This window comes from Triticum urartu, chromosome 3, assembly GCF_003073215.2.
Source record: "Triticum urartu cultivar G1812 chromosome 3, Tu2.1, whole genome shotgun sequence".
In the NCBI taxonomy this organism is placed as follows: domain Eukaryota; kingdom Viridiplantae; phylum Streptophyta; class Magnoliopsida; order Poales; family Poaceae; genus Triticum; species Triticum urartu.
In genome coordinates this window covers 99,320,487-99,340,110 of record NC_053024.1, presented here as the reverse complement: position 1 = coordinate 99,340,110, position 19,624 = coordinate 99,320,487, and the positions used below count along the sequence as shown (strand labels likewise).

Genomic DNA, 19,624 nt, shown 5'->3' with positions numbered 1-19,624 from the left:
GCAAACCAATAGTTCAGATCGGGAATGAACTTCTTGATTCTACTTGAAAAGCTGTTTGGATCCACACCTAGTTAGATTCTTTGTTCGCCCACACCACCACCTCATGGACTTCCTTTCTACACCTATTAAGCACATATGATTATTCATCATAATGTTTCGATCCATCCCTTGTTTGAAATTATGTCTGCTTGTCAATGTTACTGATCAGTCTTGATCCTTGTTTAAAACTGTTGCTTATCACCCAGTTCTCCGTAATCTGTCAAACTAAATAACTAATTAGCATGGATCAATGTACACACATGAATTAAATCTGTAGCATATAAATTGTACGGGTTTGCTAAATCTCATCTAGGTGAGAAATAACAAAGTCTCATCTAACTCCTATAAATCATTTGAGTAATCAAACAAAAAATAAAAAAATAAACCCGCACGAATCTTCATGAAAATCAAGTGGTTTAGGAGTTAGATGTGACTTGGTTAAGTCTCATCTAGATGAGAGCTAGACACACCCCTAAATTGTAACCATGGTTTGAAAACCGTTTGGCATAAGTTTCTAATTTTTCCTCTGCCTACCACCTATTTCACCAAAGCGCACGCCTTTTTTAACAATGATTTTCAACACCTGTAGCGTTCTTACATAGGAGTATTTTTTATGATGTCACTGTGTTCAAGTTTCTTTTTTTTTTGTCTATCTTGCTGTACACTCTTTATATTAAAACCTGTTGACATCATCTTTGAATCCATGTGCAGGTATTTTGTTGTCGTTGATGATATATGGGATGTGGCTGCATGGAATGTTATTAAGCTTGCATTCCCCAAGACTAGTTCTCGCAGTATCATAATCACCACTACTCGTAGAAATGATGTTGCCGAATCATGCAGTTCATATTTCAGTGGCAATATTTATGGGGTAAGGCCTCTTACAGTGGTGCATTCAAAACAGCTATTTCACAGAAGACTATTCGACTCCCAAGAAAATTGCCCACCATACCTTGAAGAAGTATGTGATCAAATCTTGAAAAAATGTGCTGGGTTACCTTTGGCAATCATCGCTGTTTCTGGTTTGTTGGCTAACATAGAAAGAACAGAGGACCGATGGAACCAAATGAAACATTCAATTTGTCGTGCACTTGAAACAAATCCTTACATTGAAGGAATGATGAAGATATTATCATTTAGTTATTTTGATCTGCCTCCTTATCTAAAGAATTGTCTCTTATATGTGAGTATGTTTTCGGAAGATTCTTTTATTGAGAAGTATGATTTGATAAGGAGGTGGATAGGTGAAGGATTCATTCAAAAAGAAGACGGATATACAACACATGAGGTAGGAGAAAGGTGTTTTAACGAACTCGTCAATAGGTGTTTGATCCAACCCGTCGAGACAAATGAATATGGTAAAGTGAAGGACTGCCGAGTTCATGACATAATTCTTGATTTCATAATATCCAAGTCCACCGAAGAGAACTTCATTACTTTCCTTAGTACTCCCATTCCGACAACTGGGATAGAAAGCAAAGTCATTCGTCGATTATTTTTGCAAGGCGTCAAGGAAGGAAATTCAACAATACCAACGACAGGTTTGGATCTGTCCCATGTCCGATCAGTCTCTGGATCTTTTGTGGAAATGCCTTCTTTGGAGAAGTTTAGACATCTGCGTGTTCTCAACTTACACGATTACCAACGATTGGGAGAACAAAATCTTGAAAATATAGTGAGGCTGTTCCAGCTAAGGTACCTGAGCTTCAGACATATAGGAATAAGAAAGCTCCCAGAACAAATTGGACGTTTAGGGTGCTTAGAGATCCTGGACCTAAGAGAAACTGATGTAATGGAATTACCTGCATCTATTGTTAATCTCAGAAAATTATCACATCTACTTGTTGATGTTGGTGTTAAATTTCCTGATGGTGTTGCGAACATGCAAGCATTGGAGACGTTGAAATTGGTCAGTGTCTCCAGACAATCATTAGACTTTCTGTCGAGCCTTGGCCAGCTGAAAAATTTGAGGAATCTGGTCCTTCACATTAGGTTCAATGTTAATTCTGACACTGGGCATACAAATGTGATTGGGGAGGTCATCTCTTCCCTGTGTAAGCTAGGCACCCAGAACCTTCGCTCTCTGACTATTATGGATTTGAGCGGCCTCTTACAGGAACCTTTGTGCCTGCCTACCCTCGAGAAACTTATCAACTGCTCTTTAGCCATCCCGCAGATTCCGAAATGGCTGAGCTCCCTCAAAAACCTCCAACAGTTAATCCTTCAAGTGGATGGAGTCAAGCAGGATGACCTATGCATGCTTGGGGCCTTACCCACTCTGCTCATTCTGCACCTCACGCAGAGAACAGAGTCAAGGAATAAGCTCAGAATAAGTGGTGAAGTTGGGTTCCGGTCATTGGGGATTTTTATTTATGATGGAAATGGTGTTTCCCCGGTAGCTCTGATATTTGCCGCAGGATCCATGCCCAAGCTAGAAAAACTCAAGCTTGTTTGCCACGTAAATGAATCTGACTCTCCGAGCTTTGGAATCGAGAACCTCCCCTGCCTGCGTACTGTCAAATGCTTTGTAAATGGCAACGATGGCATTGTTGAAGCCGTAGAAACTGCCGTGGAGACAGCAGCAAGCACACATCCCAACCACCCTAGTCTAGGCTTTTGGAAAGGTAACAGTATAGTTTTCTCCCGACTGCCCAGCTTTGATTAAACAAGCCAAGGCCCAGGAAAGGGGGAGTTGCCGCTGGACCTGTAAATATTTACCCGGTGCGTATATCATCAGCATGCTAATATATCCTTCTCCCTTTTATGATGCATGAACCGATACATTAGTAGTACTATATTATTTAGTTTTTTTTATAGAAAAGGAGGATTAACCCCGGCCTCAGCATAACTATCTTATTTAGTTGGTAGTATAATTTATTTCTAGGTTAAGCAGCAGTCTCTTGCTGGTCAAGTATATGCATTGAATTGTCATGAGTACTTGTTGGTCGGGCGACACCCAGATTTGAACTGGGGATAAAGGATTTGCAGTCCCTTGCCTTACCGTAACAACATCCAAGTTGCCATCCAAAAATGCATATGTTGTCTTGCCTCTCAAAGATAAGTATTCAAATGTGTCTTAATTTTGGTAGTTGTCGCTCCCAGCGCCAGATAGCTGATGCGCGCTTCAGATAGACCACAAACTAGTGGTACACATGTGAGGTTCTTGCACAAACTTTCCGCATTCGCGTACGGGCCTTTTTCTTGTGGTGATGGGAGGAAGATGACAGGCCAACTAGTTGTGCTGTTGCTACACATTGTGTATACCTTGAATTGGCTAGTGGTACATTTTGAAGTTCTCTTCTAAAAGTGGTGTGTTAATTATTTGGTCCTGCCCAACTTTACTAGAACTATATATATCATTTCTGTCTGCACTCCATTAGAAATGCATTCTTAGTTAAATATTTCCTTCTGCAAGCATAGACGTTCTTTGGCAAGGTTGACATCAACCAAGGAAATGCCTTTGTGCCACTGTCGCACTATCTACACTTCATGCGCTTCTCTCATCTTTTACAGTTATATACATGCTTGCTATATTTGTATTGCTGCTACATTTTGATGTTATCAATTATTATTTTTTGCAGTGCTAGTCTCTAGATGCTTCAGTAGCAGATTATTATTTATGTGTTTTCTCTATTCGTTAATGAGTTGCATGGAGATGAGGCATCGGATCACTACAACCTCTCTCTTGAGGAGACTAAGACAATATTACCCAATTAATTTGGAAGTAGAAACCAAGAACATTAGAGTTGCTGCTAGATGCTTCTGCTTACCTGGTACATCATCTCAAATTTGAACAGGTTTTACAAGAAGTTGTAGCTTTATCCCTTGTTTCAGACTTTTTCTTGGCTTGTGGTGTGAACTTTGTGTGTTTGGACTCTTTGCATCTTCAGTACGTCTTCAGTTTTTATTGACCGACGAATTCCCCCTTAAGAAAAGGAACTTCGCCTAATGCGCTTCACAAACTATGACTTTGTAATGGCACTACTAATCATATCATCACACTTTCTTAGAAGCAGAGTACATGGACTAAAATTAGGCTCATTCAGTGCATAAGCAATGAAAAATAAGCTTTTTATTGCTAAGAATTTGTCTTGTTAACACCTGGTCCTGTACAACTTAGGATAATTTCCCTTGTTTGTTCTCCTTAATTAATTTAGTCATGTATTGTTGTTCATTTCCTTCACCAAGTTCTCTGGAAAGCTGAAAAAAGAGACCATTTCCATTAAAGAAATGGTGAACGAGCTAGTACTATTCCTTGAGCAATAGTTACCGTTCCCCTCCCTCAAAAAACAACTTGTCTTTGGCGAGAGCTAGACATCAAGGAAACTTTGTGCAACTGTTATGCTAGGTTCCCAGCTAGGCAAAACACTTCATAAGTAAGCCATTGTCATTTTCTCGGCGATTTGGATGTTGTGATTCTTAAAGTCTTTTACAGTTCAATATTCGTTTGCTATGTATATCACCATTAATTTTCGATGTTACCAATGATTTGCAGTGATTCTCTCCATATGCTTCAGTAACAGATGATAAATTTTAAGTGTCCTGGCTGGTGTTGGAATGGATACCTCTCTGTTCGTGAATGGACTGCATGCATGAAGACGATGCTAATGATGCTTGACATGGAAATAAACTGCAGCATGTCCTTGAATCTTGCACTCAACTCGGCGAGATGTAAATAATGCAGCACAGCAGCAGCACAATTTTGCCAAATTAAGTATTACCATCTCTGTCCGATTCATTTAGTTGTGAAAGCATTGTACTGGTGGTGGAATTTCAAGCTTGACCTATGTTTGCCTTTGTTGGCTCTAAGAGATATTGTTTCTTGTTGGGAAACTCGTATGAGATGTTAATTACTCCTTAATTATGGGCTATAGCACTAGGGTCTGCTAGCAACATTCTTCAGTTTCTTACATTTTCAGTTGTTAGAGTTTCTGCATCAATAAGCTCTACCTATGACTTGTTCATTTCTAAGCCAGTTTAGAAGTATTGAATTCATGCTCTACCCAGTTGCTCCAGAAGATCAAGCTGATGAGAAAGGATGGGCTATGCATTTATACTTGAACAAGCCCCACCCCCCCCCCCCCCCACCCCTCTTGTGCGGCTCCCTCGGGTCTAAACATGGACCAAAGTGGGCTACAATTTTTTATTTTTAAATTGCACCAGTCGGGTCTTGAACTCGAGACCTCGTTGCTTTGATACCATGGTAAATTCATGCTCCAACCAACTCATCCAAAAGTTCAAATTATTGAAGATGGTCAGACATTATACTCCAACACTCCTGCTCATGCCTATGCTCCTTTGAAGTTTATGACGTGGGCAGTGGAAGCAGTGTCAGGCTGCAATTAGTTATTGCATTTACTGGGTTTTGAACCCTGAACCGATTGGTGAACTGGTTAGGCGCATAAATTTGTTACCAAGAGGTTCATGGTTCAAAAACTAATAAATACAATAAATAATTGCAGCTTGCCCCGACTTCCGTTGCCCACGTCATAAATTTTAAAGGAGCATAGACGTGAGGGGAGTGTCGCAGTATAATGTCCAAAGCTGACCCCTAGAGAAGGATCTATATAGACGTGAATGAGATGTTGGAGTATAACTTATCTACATAGATTTGGCAGCTACTTGTAGTTGGCATGAAGGGTCTTATCAGCCAACCATTGTGAACTGCAAATTAAATATACAGAATTATGCCAACTTTCACTCATCATCCTGGAACTTGGTAGCAACTAGTTCGTTGGAAATGCACAAGTTGTTTCTATCAGCAGAAGAAGTCCTTTACCAGATCTGTTGTCGATATATAAAACCATTAGTTGGGACCTGTGGTATTTCAGGTAGAGCTCCAGTGAGTTCGGATTAACAGTAAAATCAAAAAAAAAATTAATAAAATTTTGATTTTTTTTTTGCGTTCTAAGTGATGAAATTTTCATCGTGAGATCGCATTTGCAGAAGGCAGGACAAAAAAACGATACTCCGAAAATGCTACTTTCAAAAGCATTTTCGGAGCAGTGACCTCCTTCATGACGGGAAGCACTAAAGCAACAGGATTGCATCCCCTTCGTTCACAACCTTGTAACCACCACACCCAATCGGAGTTTGCTCTATCGGCCTCAAATAAAAGTAAATTATTGTACATGACCGTGTCCATAATGCGAGGGTGGCTACGATCCTGGTCATAGCAGTGTAGGGAGGCAGTTATCTATGTCAAATGCTGGAGATGATGGTTACGAACAAGGACAGAGCAGTCAGGTAGAAGGAGGAAATGCTTATGGTTATGAACCAGGGCAGAGTAGTCAGGTAGAAGGAGGAAATGCCGATGGTGATTACAATGGAGAGGTGGACGCTGACGAGGTAGATGGGCACATGCAGGACCAGATGGAAGAAGAAGACACCGATGTTGAAAGGGGTCATGTCGATGATTCTGACGAGTCAGATGAAGAAGAAAATGCAGAGGAGGTCCCGAATCCTCACTACACCATAACACTAATGCAAAGGCAGGTAATCTGCCGGGAGAAAGCCATTAAGAGGGCAGACAAACTGCCGGCAGAGTGTTTCTACCGGCAGATAGAACCGCCACTAGAACGGCTGCCGGGGATTACTTGTCCCGGCAGATAAACTATTCCCGGCAGTTTCTCTGCCCCGGCCTATATATCTGCCGGCAGATCATTTTGTCCTGGCAGACTGGTCATAGCACAGGATCTATAATTGCTGGCAGTGAAATTGCCGGCACAAACTAGTCTTCCCGGAAGTTAGTATGCCATCATGTTGTTTTCACTAGCAAACTAGTATACATATCTCTAATTTAATATCCACACTGCATCAGGCAATCAAAACAAATCACAACTTATACATATAGTTTCAATCGAAGTTACATATAGGCCTCATTCAAAACCTTGAACTTCACAAATATTTTTAGACTGAAAAAAACCAATACTTCAACATCCATACATGCGTTCAGTAGCAACCAGCTACAGCAGTAAACAAACTTTACATAAGCCGATAAGATTTCGAGTCTTCAAACTATGGTACACACATGGTTTAAGCTCAGCACATGGTTGCAACCATCCTGTGAAATTGTATTATTCGAAGATGGCCACATGTCTCCAGCAGAAGAGTCATGAGCTTGCAATGCTTTGAAGGTATTACTGTAAAAAGAACCATTACGTAGACATCCAAGTTGACTGGTACAACTACTATCATGTAGAAACATCTTCCAGTGACGATGCCAACCTGAATAGATAAGATAGTACAACTGCTATGAGCTAATAACTTTGGTTAATGAGCTATATTGTAGCACATAAAAATGAACATAGGCTCAGACAACAAATACATACTTCCATAATAATCATTTTGCAAACAAAAAACCAAACCATAGTGACATTTTCAAAGAAAGTAGCTTACAACTACATATGGCAGCTGACATGTTTTCAAACTTCCCATGTGTACCAATCGTATTGCAGTTGAGTACGAATTCACAAGTATTGATACTTTCCATTACAATTCAAGCTATGTATAAACATTACGAGAGATGTTTCCTTCCGCACAAACAACACAGGTTCATGCATAATGTGTATATAATTATGAAAGATAGATCATGCAAGACCATGAAGAAATCTGGAAGCATGATGCTAGTTGATGGACGAATCAAATGAAAAACAAGGATATGTGTTTCTTTTAATGAGAAGTAAAATATAAGGAACCACCATCTCTACGTTCAAGACAACCCTAAAAAGTGATAGCCTTTTGCCCTGTGATGCAAAAAGAGCGGAGCCACCAGGCAAGATACATATATCATTGACAACTTTAGTATCAAGAGGAAGTTGTATTGTACGAGATTCACGGTTAGATAGCATGCTAGCCTGCTGACATTGAAAATTAGCGGCACGTCATGCTAGCCTGTGATGCAAAACTATAAGGTGTTGCAAAAGCTTAGCGGTGATATCCATTAATTTGGCAATGAACAAGATTTAAATGTACCCTTCTAAGAACATGTTCTCCGCCTACACAAGGCACCTTCCGAGATTCTTCATTAATGTTTGTCCCTTTATCCAAATCAAGTTGACCATGTGACCATAACCGGCACATTATTAACTTAAAAAAAGTAAACACACAAATATATCTAAACTGTATCAGATTTGCTGGATTTCCAATTAAATGGTGAACTTTCTAACGATGCTTCCTATGAATCTTGTTATATACTTTTCAGAATCCTATTAATAATTAGATATGAGCAGAAAGGAAAGAAGCACCTCTCGGTGATTCAGTCACTGCTGTATGCTTTCATCTGATGGGGTATTACATCACGATCGATTATTCAAAACAAAGTATGCAACTCCTACAACTGAGTGTAATGTAACAATCAGATGCAACGAAGGAGCAGCTACAAAAGTAAAGTAATTTTTAAAACACAATTGCAACTCGATGTACCTCTGAACATTACATAAGCCATAGTTCTCATGCATCTTATTTCTTAGCTATTAGATGAGAATAAAATTGTGTATGTTCAAGGGATCATAAACGACATACATCAAACAACATCAAAACCTTTCTTCGAGGACAGACTAAAGGCACGTCAGTATAGCATACAATCTACACACTATAATTACCTGTATAGTGGGATGTTAAAAATGAACAGAACTACATACATATACAGGTGCTTCCTATTCATATGCTGCTTAGCTCGCACGGAAAGCTCAAGACTTTTTTCTCGGCAGTGAGGTTCTCGACAAAAATAAGGTTCAGTCCATGTATGTGAGGACATCTGATATGTGCAACAAAGTATATACTTTTGCATGTACCTAAGATGGTATTGCTCAAAGCGGAGGAAGACCCTCTGATCTCCTCTGTATATCATTACTTTGACACCTAAACGTTGCCCTTATTTTTCTCGAAAGAATTTTTACATATGAAATCAATATATGTAAGCAAAAAACTGGAATAAGAACCAAACATCCACATGAAGGAAGCACTTGTTTTTTCTAGCTAGCTCTGTACCCAAAATGATCAAACATGTATTTATTTATAGCAAAGTTGAATAAGAAAACAACCGAAGGTGCAAGAAAGCACTTACAAATATCTTAGCTTACTCCTAGCTAGCTTTCTGCTCAAAAGAAAAAAAAATCATATCTATATGACTATATCTGGAGCATACCTCAATTAATTGAATCCATCTTAGGCAAAAGCAGCACCACGGACGCAGCCAACCTGCAGTGTCTCCTATCTCCTTTAGCAGACAAAACAAGCATTAAAAGCGAAGCAAATGCAAAAGGAACCCAAACATGGCCAAAACAACACAAGAACTATGTTGTTGGCTAGAACCTAAAAACGAACAGAAGACTTCGCTGCCCAACCTAATTTCTACTTTGATGTTGCTATTACTAAAATGACCATATGTTTCAGGTCAGACAAGATACCAGGCAACAATTATTAGTAAAACATGCAGTACATAGTCGTATAGGCTGAATGTTTACAGCTGAAAATAGCACTTTGTAATAGATATTTACAAGTAAAACAAAGCGGCAACTGTTGCTAGAGCGGTCTGCACTGTCTAAGGCTGACGTTCCAGATACATTCTTCCATCCGAGTGCTCTGCTATTTTCTTCAAAGCAGAGGAAGAAGATTTGGCATATGTGCTCGACCATGTGGTGTCATTAATCATTGAAATTTTTAAATGGTATTACCTGTCATTCTGAGACACCAACATCTATTAACTCATGATTCTGCAAGGCACACACATAAGTAAATGTAAGCACAAGTTTCTCACAAGTATGTCAAGGGTCATTGCTACGTTAACAGAAAAGAACAGAAAGAAATACAATGGAACAGGAAGCACCAGGGACCATACCTCGGGCTCGAAGTACAAGAAGGGGAGGCCGGAGGAGCACGAACTGGGGTAGTACGGATGAAGGACGACGGGCTGGAGAGCATGACGTGACCAGGGGCGGAGGAGCACGCACAGGAGGAGGACGACCAGGAGGGGCCGGCGGCGCCAAACCTATCTCGCTGCACGCCCATCTCGGCAGTTCGGGAGAGGTGCAAGGAGACGTTGCAGCCCAGGGAGAAAGCATGGAGGGAGCGGCGACATTTGGGCGGCGCTAGGGATGCGGCGGAGGGCGGATCAGATCTGCGAACGATGGTACTTGACGGCGGCGGAGGAGGTTGCTCGGCGACAGCGGTGGTCCGGGAGGAAGGTTGGTGCGATGGGTGGTCGAGGGCTGCTGGGGTCGGGCAGCGGAGGGCGGTCAGCGGCGGCTAGGGTCAAAGCACAAGGGATTTGGGCTAGATCTGGTCGGGACGACGGTAGTAGGGTCGCAGCAGAAGGCGTTTTGGGCTTACTGGTGCGCGCTTTCGTGGTAGCGCGCTGTTGGGCCCAATTATTTTGTTTTCGCGCCATGAACAGTTCCCGGCAGATAATGGGCCCAGATTGAGTTCTCCCGACAGATAAAATGACATAAATGGTGGATATGAACGCCGGCAGTAAATATGTCCTTGTTGCTCAATTTCTACCGGTAGTTTTTCTGCCTGGAAGGACTTGTGCCGGCGGTTAAATGATCCCCGGCAGTTTGTTTGCCTTTATATTGGTATTTCTCCCGGCAGTTAATTAACTGCCCCTAATCAAGTGCTGTGGTGTAGTGCCTGCATCGTGGAATCATGACTTCTCATCTGCAATGACCGTGAATGATGGACATGATTCAGCCTGGCAATATCACCAAAACAATATTGCGACGGGTGCTATGTATCCGAACAAGCAAGCCCTGAAGGATGCAATAATTAATTGGGCAATGTCCACGCAAAGGGTTTTCACAGCTCAGGTGTCCAGTCAGAAATTCCTGACAATGGTATGCAAGAACGCAGATTGTCCCGCCAGGTTGCACGGCTTTCTCCCTAAGTATGGCACAAGTTGAGTGATAAGTGACTTAGTTAATCACACTTGTCTTATTCCCTGCATCCCTCAAGATCATGCCAACCTTTCATCCACGCTTATTGCTCGGTTGTTTTACGATGAGATAGTGCAGGGCAAAGCTATGGAAGTGAAGGCAGTCCAGACAAAAGTCTTCGCCAGGTTCAAGTACAGAATTTCTTATGGCAAGGCTTGGAGGGCTAAGCATGCAGCGCTTGAGAGGAGATTTGGTTCTTATTTCGATGCATATGACTCTATTGTCCAGCTCCTCCACACCCTACAGCAGCGGAATCCAGGCACCTATATCGATATCCAAGACATGTTCATGCCAGAGTTCCCAACTATGAGGGTACTGCATCGTCTCTTCTTCTCTTTCGATGTATGCATCGAAGCTTTTAGGCATTGCCGACCGGTGATATGAGTTGACGCTACTTTTCACACAGGCAAGTACAAGGGTCATATCCTGACAGCCATAGGTCAAGACGGCCAAATTCAAGTCGTCCCACTCGCATTTGCTTTTGTGGAGAGTGAGAACATTGAAAGTTGGACATGGTTCTTCAGGCAGTAGAAAATATCGGTTGTGAAGGAGAAGCCCAATGTGTGCATCCTTTATGACAGGCATGCAGGTATACTTAGTGTGATAAGGACACTGACAAACCCAGGCCCTGAGGAACAAGTTCCATGGCAGGACTTGCAGAGCCGTTGGTGCATGCGCCATCTGGGGGCTAATTTCTTCTCACAGTTTAGAAATAAGAACCTGATGAATCTGTTCAAAAAACTCTGCAAGCAGAACAAGTTATGGAAGTACAATTTGATATGCGACAGACTTAATGTGTGCACGCAGAGACACGTGAGGGACAGGAAAGCTGCAAGAGATGCAGCGCTGAGGGCACATGTTGAAGCAGTAGCTGCACAGTTGGCAACAGGAACAACGGCCGTGGAGGAGTAGCCTGTTGGGCTATGTGACCTGCCAGACTTTGACCTACCTGGTACTAGGAGAAGGCTTGGAAGGTCGATTAAAACCTTCGAGCAGTGGATAGAGCATGAGCCTCTGGAGAGGTGGTCTTTGCTACATGACACACATGGAGCAAGGTACGGTGTCATGACAACGAACCTCACGGAAACATACAACTTTGTCCTCAGAGGAAACCAGGCATTGCCACTTACAGCCATCATTGAGGGTATTTTCTATGGCACCGTCAAGTATTTCAGAGATAGACGTCAAAAAGCAGAGCAACATATCTTCAACAACCCGAATACACGGTAGTGTGAAAGAGTCACGAAGTACATGGACAATAAGATGCAAAAAGCTAGGTCACACACTGTAGTCGCCATCGGTAATCAAGAAAGAAGGTTTGAGGTCCGCTTAGCCAACAACAAATTTGGATGTGCAAATGAGTTGAGGATGCATGAGGTGAAAATTGGTAATGAAGCCTGGCCAACATGTGAGTGCACATGCAACAAACCGAAATTGCTTCACCTACCTTGCTCACATGTGCTTGCTGCTTGCGGGCAGCTTGGAATGGACGCAATATCGTTTGTGTCTCCATTTTTTCTGAAAGAGTCTATCCTCAATACCTGGACCGGTGAGCTGATGGGTTTTCGATCAATGGGTAATTTCAACACCGTCAACTCCGCTGGAAGGCATTACATTCCAAACCCAGAGCATATGCGTACAAGTAGAGGCAGACGGCAGTGTCAGCGCATCCGAAATGATATGGATGAATCTGAAGCAGGAGGTCCGACTAGGTAATGCATTCTATGCAATGAATTTGGCCATCGGGACACTAATTGTCCCACCACTAGTGCAGAACCGGGCTTTAGTCCTGGTTCGTAAAGGCCTTTAGTGTCGGTTCCATAACCGGCACTAAAGGGTGGGCACTAGAGCCCCCCCCCCTTTAGTACCGGTTCGGCACGAACCGGCGCTAAAGTGCCACCACGTGGCACGAGCCAGGCCACGGGTGCGGTAGATCATTAGTACCGGTTGGTAACACCAACCGGTACTAAATGTTTGTGGGTTTTGGTTTTATTTTTTATTTTTCCTTCAAATTTGTGTTATAAATTTAATTTAGGATTGTTTTACGTTATAATGAGTTGTTATACTTGATATGGATATGGATATGGCATATATATATACTTGATCACTTAGCTAGGATCCATCCAGTTCAAACTAATCTGCGGTTTCTTTCATAAATGATATATATAATAACTCATCATCATCATCACATATTAATATATAAATAAACTCTTGCATCATATCATCACCAACAACAGTATATATATATATACTAGCTAGCTAAAAATCATCGTAGTCATCATTACCACTATTTAATCATCATAGTCATTACCGCTATCTAATCACCACCAACACTAGCTTAAAGAAGAAACATTCACTTGTAACAGAAGCAAAGATATCATCGAGTTCAACATGGTCATGATATTATAAGCGTTCACAAGCAAATCACTATTTGAGATTAATTAAGTTCAGGACGAGAATACGGACATGAGAGGACAAGTACTAAGAGCATGAACTAGCTAAATCACTCCTGCTGCTCTCTCTCGGGTAAAATAGCATAGAACATGTATAGCTCTCCTGATTCATCATACTGGAGCATGCAGATGAATCTGTCTCCTAATCATGGGTTGCGCTTCTCCTTGCTGCCCCCTAGTACTTCTCTGCGATCGTTAACAATTTTGCTTCAATCTTTCACTATTAAGCATTCATCGCTTTCAGAAATCCTGAATGCACTCATGTGCAATGTATGATATCTTGGTCGTAAGCTAACCATTGACATGCGACCTTTTGTCTCGATCCACTGTGGCACAACTGTCATCGGGAGTCCCTATTGAAGAACATCGTATAATAATTAATATACTTAGCAATGAAAGATTAGCTTCAAAAATAATGTATGCGAAAGATGCACTAAGGACAAATAGTAAAAATCTTACCATCTTTCCATTATAGATGTGACCGTAGTTCAATACGATCACTATTGGTCGCACTTTTTGAATACTAACACTTACTATCTAATATTAATTAATATCTAACTAATTCTAATATTCATCTAACATTTGACATTAATATCTAACATATATTTCTATCTAATTCATCTAACATTTGACATTAATCTAACATTTATATAAACTAAAAATATATATAAAAAATAAAAAACAGAAAAAATAAACTAGTTAAGTTATATATATATAGGTGAAACATTACTAGTTCTATTATTTCAACTAATCCAACTAGTTCTATTAATTCAACAAGTTCTATTAATTAATTCAACTAAGCATTTACTAAAAATAAACTAGTTATATTAATTCAACTAGCTAGTTCGAATCTCATATACCTAATTAATATTTAACTTTTCTATCTAATTCATATCTAACATTTGACATTCATCTAATTAACAATTTGACATGCATTAATCTAAAAAACAGAAAACGGAAAATAAGTAAAAAATTGTGTGTGTGTGTGTGTATGTGTGTGTGTACGTACGAGCGGGGACGGCGGCGTACGAGCGGCCGGCGGCGCGAGACGGCAACGACGGGGACGGCGCGACGGGTCGACGACGGGGACGGCGCAACGGGGGCGGGGACGGCCGGGGCGGCGCGCGCGACGACGGGGGCAGGGACGGGGCGCAACGACGGCGACGGGGACGGGGCGCGCGGCGACGAAGACGGAACAGAGGAACTAACTGAAATTTTTCGTAAGTGTTGTATATATAGGAGAGGCCTTTAGTACCGGTTGGAGCCATCAACCGGTACTAAAGGCCTGCTCCTTTAGTACCGGTTGATGGCTCCAACCGGTACTAAAGGTCACCCTTTAGTACCGGTTGGAGCCACCAACCGGTACTAAAGGTGGTGCGCTGCCTGCACAAAGTTTACTCCCACCTCGCTGGGGGAAGGGCAGCCGCACTGGTTTATAAACCCAGCCGCGGCTGCCCTTTCGAACTCCTCTATAAAGCAGGCTTCTGGGCCTAACTACGGCGCGCTGCCCTGTGAGTGTGCTGGGCCTTGTGGGCCTGAAATTGCATGCCCGTGGTCTAGCAGGCCCACAGGGCAGCGCCCCAAATTTTTTGATATAGTTTTTTTCTTTCCTGCTTTATTTTTTCTTCTATTTATTTCTGAGTAGTTTTTTTCTTTCCTGCTATAGTTTTTTTTCTTTTCTGCTATTTCTTCTTTTCTGCTTTATTTATTTTCTTCTATTCATTTATTTTTATATACCATGCCAAGTTGATGGTTAAAACTTGATGGTTCAAAGTCTGGAGTTATAATAAGTTTTAAAAAAAGAAATGCCGGTGTAACAGATGAGTTTTCGTTTGAAACCGGCCCTGATACTTTGAAAGAGATTGTCCAGTTTGTACATGAAGTGCATCTAGTTTTTGCCATAACAGAAGAAGTCCGGAGTTGTAATAAGTTATTAAAAATAAAAAAGAGGTGCAATGCTCGTTAATTAGCTTCAAGCCTTTTGGAATAGTGTAAACTGCACTGCACATAGCTCTGTGCAGTCTACCATGTTCCTCAAGGCTTGAAGCTAAGCAACGTGAGCATTGAGCCTCTTCTTCATCGTCTCTGCACTCAGGGCTTATAAACCGCTCCTACTCCCTCTCTCTTCGCAAGGTGGGACTAAAAAACAGCTTACTAAGAAACAGTAGTACTGGTTCATGCCATGAACCGGTACTAAAGGTGCTCGTGGTGGGGCCCCAGCCTTACCTGACACAACCTCATTAGTACCAGTTCGTGGCACGAACTGGTGCTAAAGGTTCGCCACAAACCGGTACTAAAGAGCTCCTCCCGCCTAGCAGTTGGAACCGGCACTGATGGACACATTAGTGCTGGCTCAAATTCAAACCGGGACTAATGTATCTCATTTTGTAGTGCTTTTCAATTTCAGGGTCATTTAGTTCAAAACAAATCATTAAATGCATGAAAAATAGCAAATGAAGGCAGAAATGGTTGAAAGTTGATGGCGTTGCTTTGAATGGTGCATACTCAATGCACAAAAAGTCTGGAGTTGTAATAAGTTTTAAAAAATGAAATGCCTTTGTAACAGATGAGTTTAATTTCGTCAGAAACCCGAATACTTCGAAAGAGATTGTCCAATTTGTGAACGAAGTGCATCCAGTTTTTGCCGTAACCCTCTCTACTTTTTCGAACATGCTATGTGGGTGAAATGATGATACCATGCCAAGTTTCAACTTTTTCAGAGTTCATTTGTAGTGATTTTCAATTTCCAGGTCATTTAGTTCTCAAAACAAATCATTAAATGCATGAAAAATAGCAAATGAAGGCAGAAATAGTTGAAAGTTGATGACGTCGCTTTGAATGGTGCATACTGAACGCACAAAAAGTCTGGAGTTGTAATAAGTTTAAAAAAATGAAATGCCTTTGTAACAGATGAGTTTAATTTCGTCAGAAACCCGAATACTTCGAAAGAGATTGTCCAGTTTGTAAATGAAGTGCATCCAGTTTTTGCCGTAACCCTCTCTACTTTTTTGAACATGCTATGTGGGTGAAATGATGATACCATGCCAAGTTTCAACTTTTTCAGAGTTCATTTGTAGTGCTTTTCAATTTCCAGGTCATTTAGTTCTCAAAACAAATCATTAAATGCATGAAAAATAGCAAATGAAGGCAGAAATAGTTGAAAGTTGATGACGTCGCTTTGAATGGTGCATACTGAACGCACAAAAAGTCTGGAGTTGTAATAAGTTTAAAAAAATGAAATGCCTTTGTAACAGATGAGTTTAATTTCGTCAGAAACCCGAATACTTCGAAAGAGATTGTCCAGTTTGTAAATGAAGTGCATCCAGTTTTTGCCGTAACCCTCTCTACTTTTTTGAACATGCTATGTGGGTGAAATGATGATACCATGCCAAGTTTCAACTTTTTCAGAGTTCATTTGTAGTGCTTTTCAATTTCCAGGTCATTTAGTTCTCAAAACAAATCATTAAATGCATGAAAAATAGCAAATGAAGGCAGAAATAGTTGAAAGTTGATGGCGTCGCTTTGAATGGTGCATACTGAATGCAAAAAATATAAGAGCATTTAGATCATGATCTTATATTTCTTTACAGTCTGAATTTTCAATATGATCTTATACATCAAAAATACTTTGATCATCAATGATCTTTTTGTGTACAATCTGAATTGTCAATATGAGTCCTCAATGATTTATAAACCGGTGAAGACTCATATTGCGGCCACAAATTCTACACATAGAGTTCAATGAAGACCAAGTGCTTGTGATAGTTTGAGAAGTAACATATTTAAGGTGGTAAAAGCCTTGTTAGGGGAGCGAGGTGGGACTAAAAACAACTTGCCATAACCTCATTAGTACCGGTTCGTGGTACGAACCGGCACTAAATGGTGATGGTGGGGCCATAGCCTGATCGCAGGCTGCCACAGCCTCTTTAGTACCGGTTCGTGGCATGAACCAGTACTAAAGGTTCGCCACGAACCGGTACTATTGATCGCCGCCACAAACCGGTACTATTGATCACATTAGTGCCGTTTTTTTACAAACCGGCACTAATGTGCTTCAAATTTGACCCTTTTTCTACTAGTGCATTTTCGTCACTGGGCGTGGATGAGGCAGTAGAGGAGTAAGGGCGAGAGGAAGAAGCTAAGCTAGCAGTAGTATGTTCTGAATTTGTATTAAGTGTGGCACTATGTTCTGAATTTGTATTGAGTGTGGCACTATGTTCTGAATTTGTATTAAGTGTGACACTATGTTCTGAATTTTTATTAAGTGTGACACTATGTTATGAATTTGTATTAAGTGTGGCGCTATGTTCTGAATTTTTATTAAGTGTGACACTATGTTATGAATTTGTATTAAGTTTGTGCTATGTTCTGAATTTTTTATGTGCAGGAATATCGGGAATGTGGTTGCTGAATGGGGACATTGATAGGGGTCATCGTGCTGTGATAGGGTATGAGCGCAAGCTTGAGCCTCTGGTCACTCGCACTCCTAAGGAAAACTGGATGATACACCCAGGATGGCTTCAGCAGTACGTGCTTTATTAACTTGCACACTGACATGCATATTAATGGGAGACACTAATTGAAATGTTCTCTGATGAAGGTTGAAATGGGCCGGCCTTTTACCTTTCGCGTGTCTGGTTGAGTCTATACCGGGTGAGAAACTCCTCGCCATCGACGCGTCCTTGCTGAGCTGCTTAGTGGACCGTTGGAGGCCAGAGACCCACATGTTTCACTTCCGATGGGGAGAGATGGCTCCTACTCTGGAGGATTTGTCACTTTTGCTCGGACTACCGTTGGCAGTTCATGCCATAGGACCGTTGGACGCACCGGCTGATTAGGAGCGAGCTCTTACGCAATGTTTTCATGGTGTTTTTCCGGATGCTCCGGATCCGGTATAGGAGCATCACGGACCTAAGTATGAGTGGTTGCTCAATTTCCGGGTAATTTCCCCTACCTCTTATCTTCAAGTTATCATGCATATGGTTTTACAGAAAATAACTGCGGCTTACTAAAACTTTCTCTTTGCTTAATGCAGATCCAGAACTTCCGGGCGCCGTTGGCTACGGAACAGATCACTCGGAGCATGGAGGCCTACTTAATGTGGCTTTTCGGCAAGGTGATGTTCACAGAGAACCATGTCACCACTATTAGCACGCTCTATATCCCTATGGCACTCGAGATAGCGAGCGCTCAGACGGCGGATCATATCAGACAGAGGAGTTGGGGTTCGGCGGTCTTGGCGGCTACATACCGAGGTATGTGCAACGGTTGCCAGCTTACATCGAAAAAGCCAGCCCTTCTTGGATGCCCTCTATTCCTACAGCTGTGGTCGTGGGAGAGGTTCTCTATAGGGCGACCAGATATACGTGTTCGTGAGCCTATAGACGCCATGTTTGATGTTGACATCATCGACATGCCTACTTTCGGTCTGTGTTGGACACGTCGCGAGGTATGCACCGTTTTGTAGTTTAATGCAACTTTTTTCTGCACAAGAGATAGTTCGATAACTTTTGTTTTCTGCAGAGACGCTTTGCTAGTGATCAGACCAGGAAGGCATACACAGCATTGAACGAGCAGTTCGATGCGTACACTGGGGTCATCTGGCAGCCCTACACGGAAGCAGCCATACAAGCGAGATACCCTGGTGGTATGTCTGTGCTATGCACAAGAGACCGAGCTGGATGACAAAATCAAAGATCATCTTTGATGTCTTCGTCGAGGAGATGGCACACATCCACAGGTATTAACCAGTTTTTCAATGTGAGCTTCTGGCTTGAATCTGTTAGATATAATCTTGAGTTTGAGTTAGATGCAAAGCTAGTCTACATGCAATTAGTGCTACGTGCATGAGTCCGGCTGCTAGCCGTTACCTAGTAGCTAGTACATGTACGGGTACTAGTCCAAGTCGTGTCAAAGTCTGAGTCATAAACTAGGCTAGTGTTGTATCCGTGCAACACTAGGTTGTCCGTGTTGACGCATTAGGTGTAGGTTAGGTAACATATATACTCAGGTCAGGTCGTGGATTTTGTATCAACCGTGTAGAGAAAACAAAAAAAGAAATAAAAAGAAGGGGCACGACACGTGCCCTTGGCCAAAAATTTTGTGTGCGCGTGTTCATCGTGAATTGATGTGATTGATCATGTGGCGAAGTTCCAACAGAATCATTACAATACAGGTATCAGTTATGTGTATGTGTCA

At 41.7% G+C, this 19,624-nt stretch overlaps 1 protein-coding gene across 1 annotated transcript; it reads left to right on the top strand.

Moving 5' to 3' along the window:
* Positions 1-760: 760 nt before the first annotated feature.
* Positions 761-4,967, top strand: LOC125543102 (disease resistance protein RGA5-like). Its single transcript, XM_048706347.1, has 2 exons — positions 761-3,812; positions 4,535-4,967. The coding sequence occupies exon 1, from the start codon at positions 1,106-1,108 to the stop codon at positions 2,702-2,704; it is 1,599 nt and encodes a 532-aa protein (XP_048562304.1). The 5' UTR covers positions 761-1,105; the 3' UTR covers positions 2,705-3,812; positions 4,535-4,967.
* Positions 4,968-19,624: the final 14,657 nt, after the last annotated feature.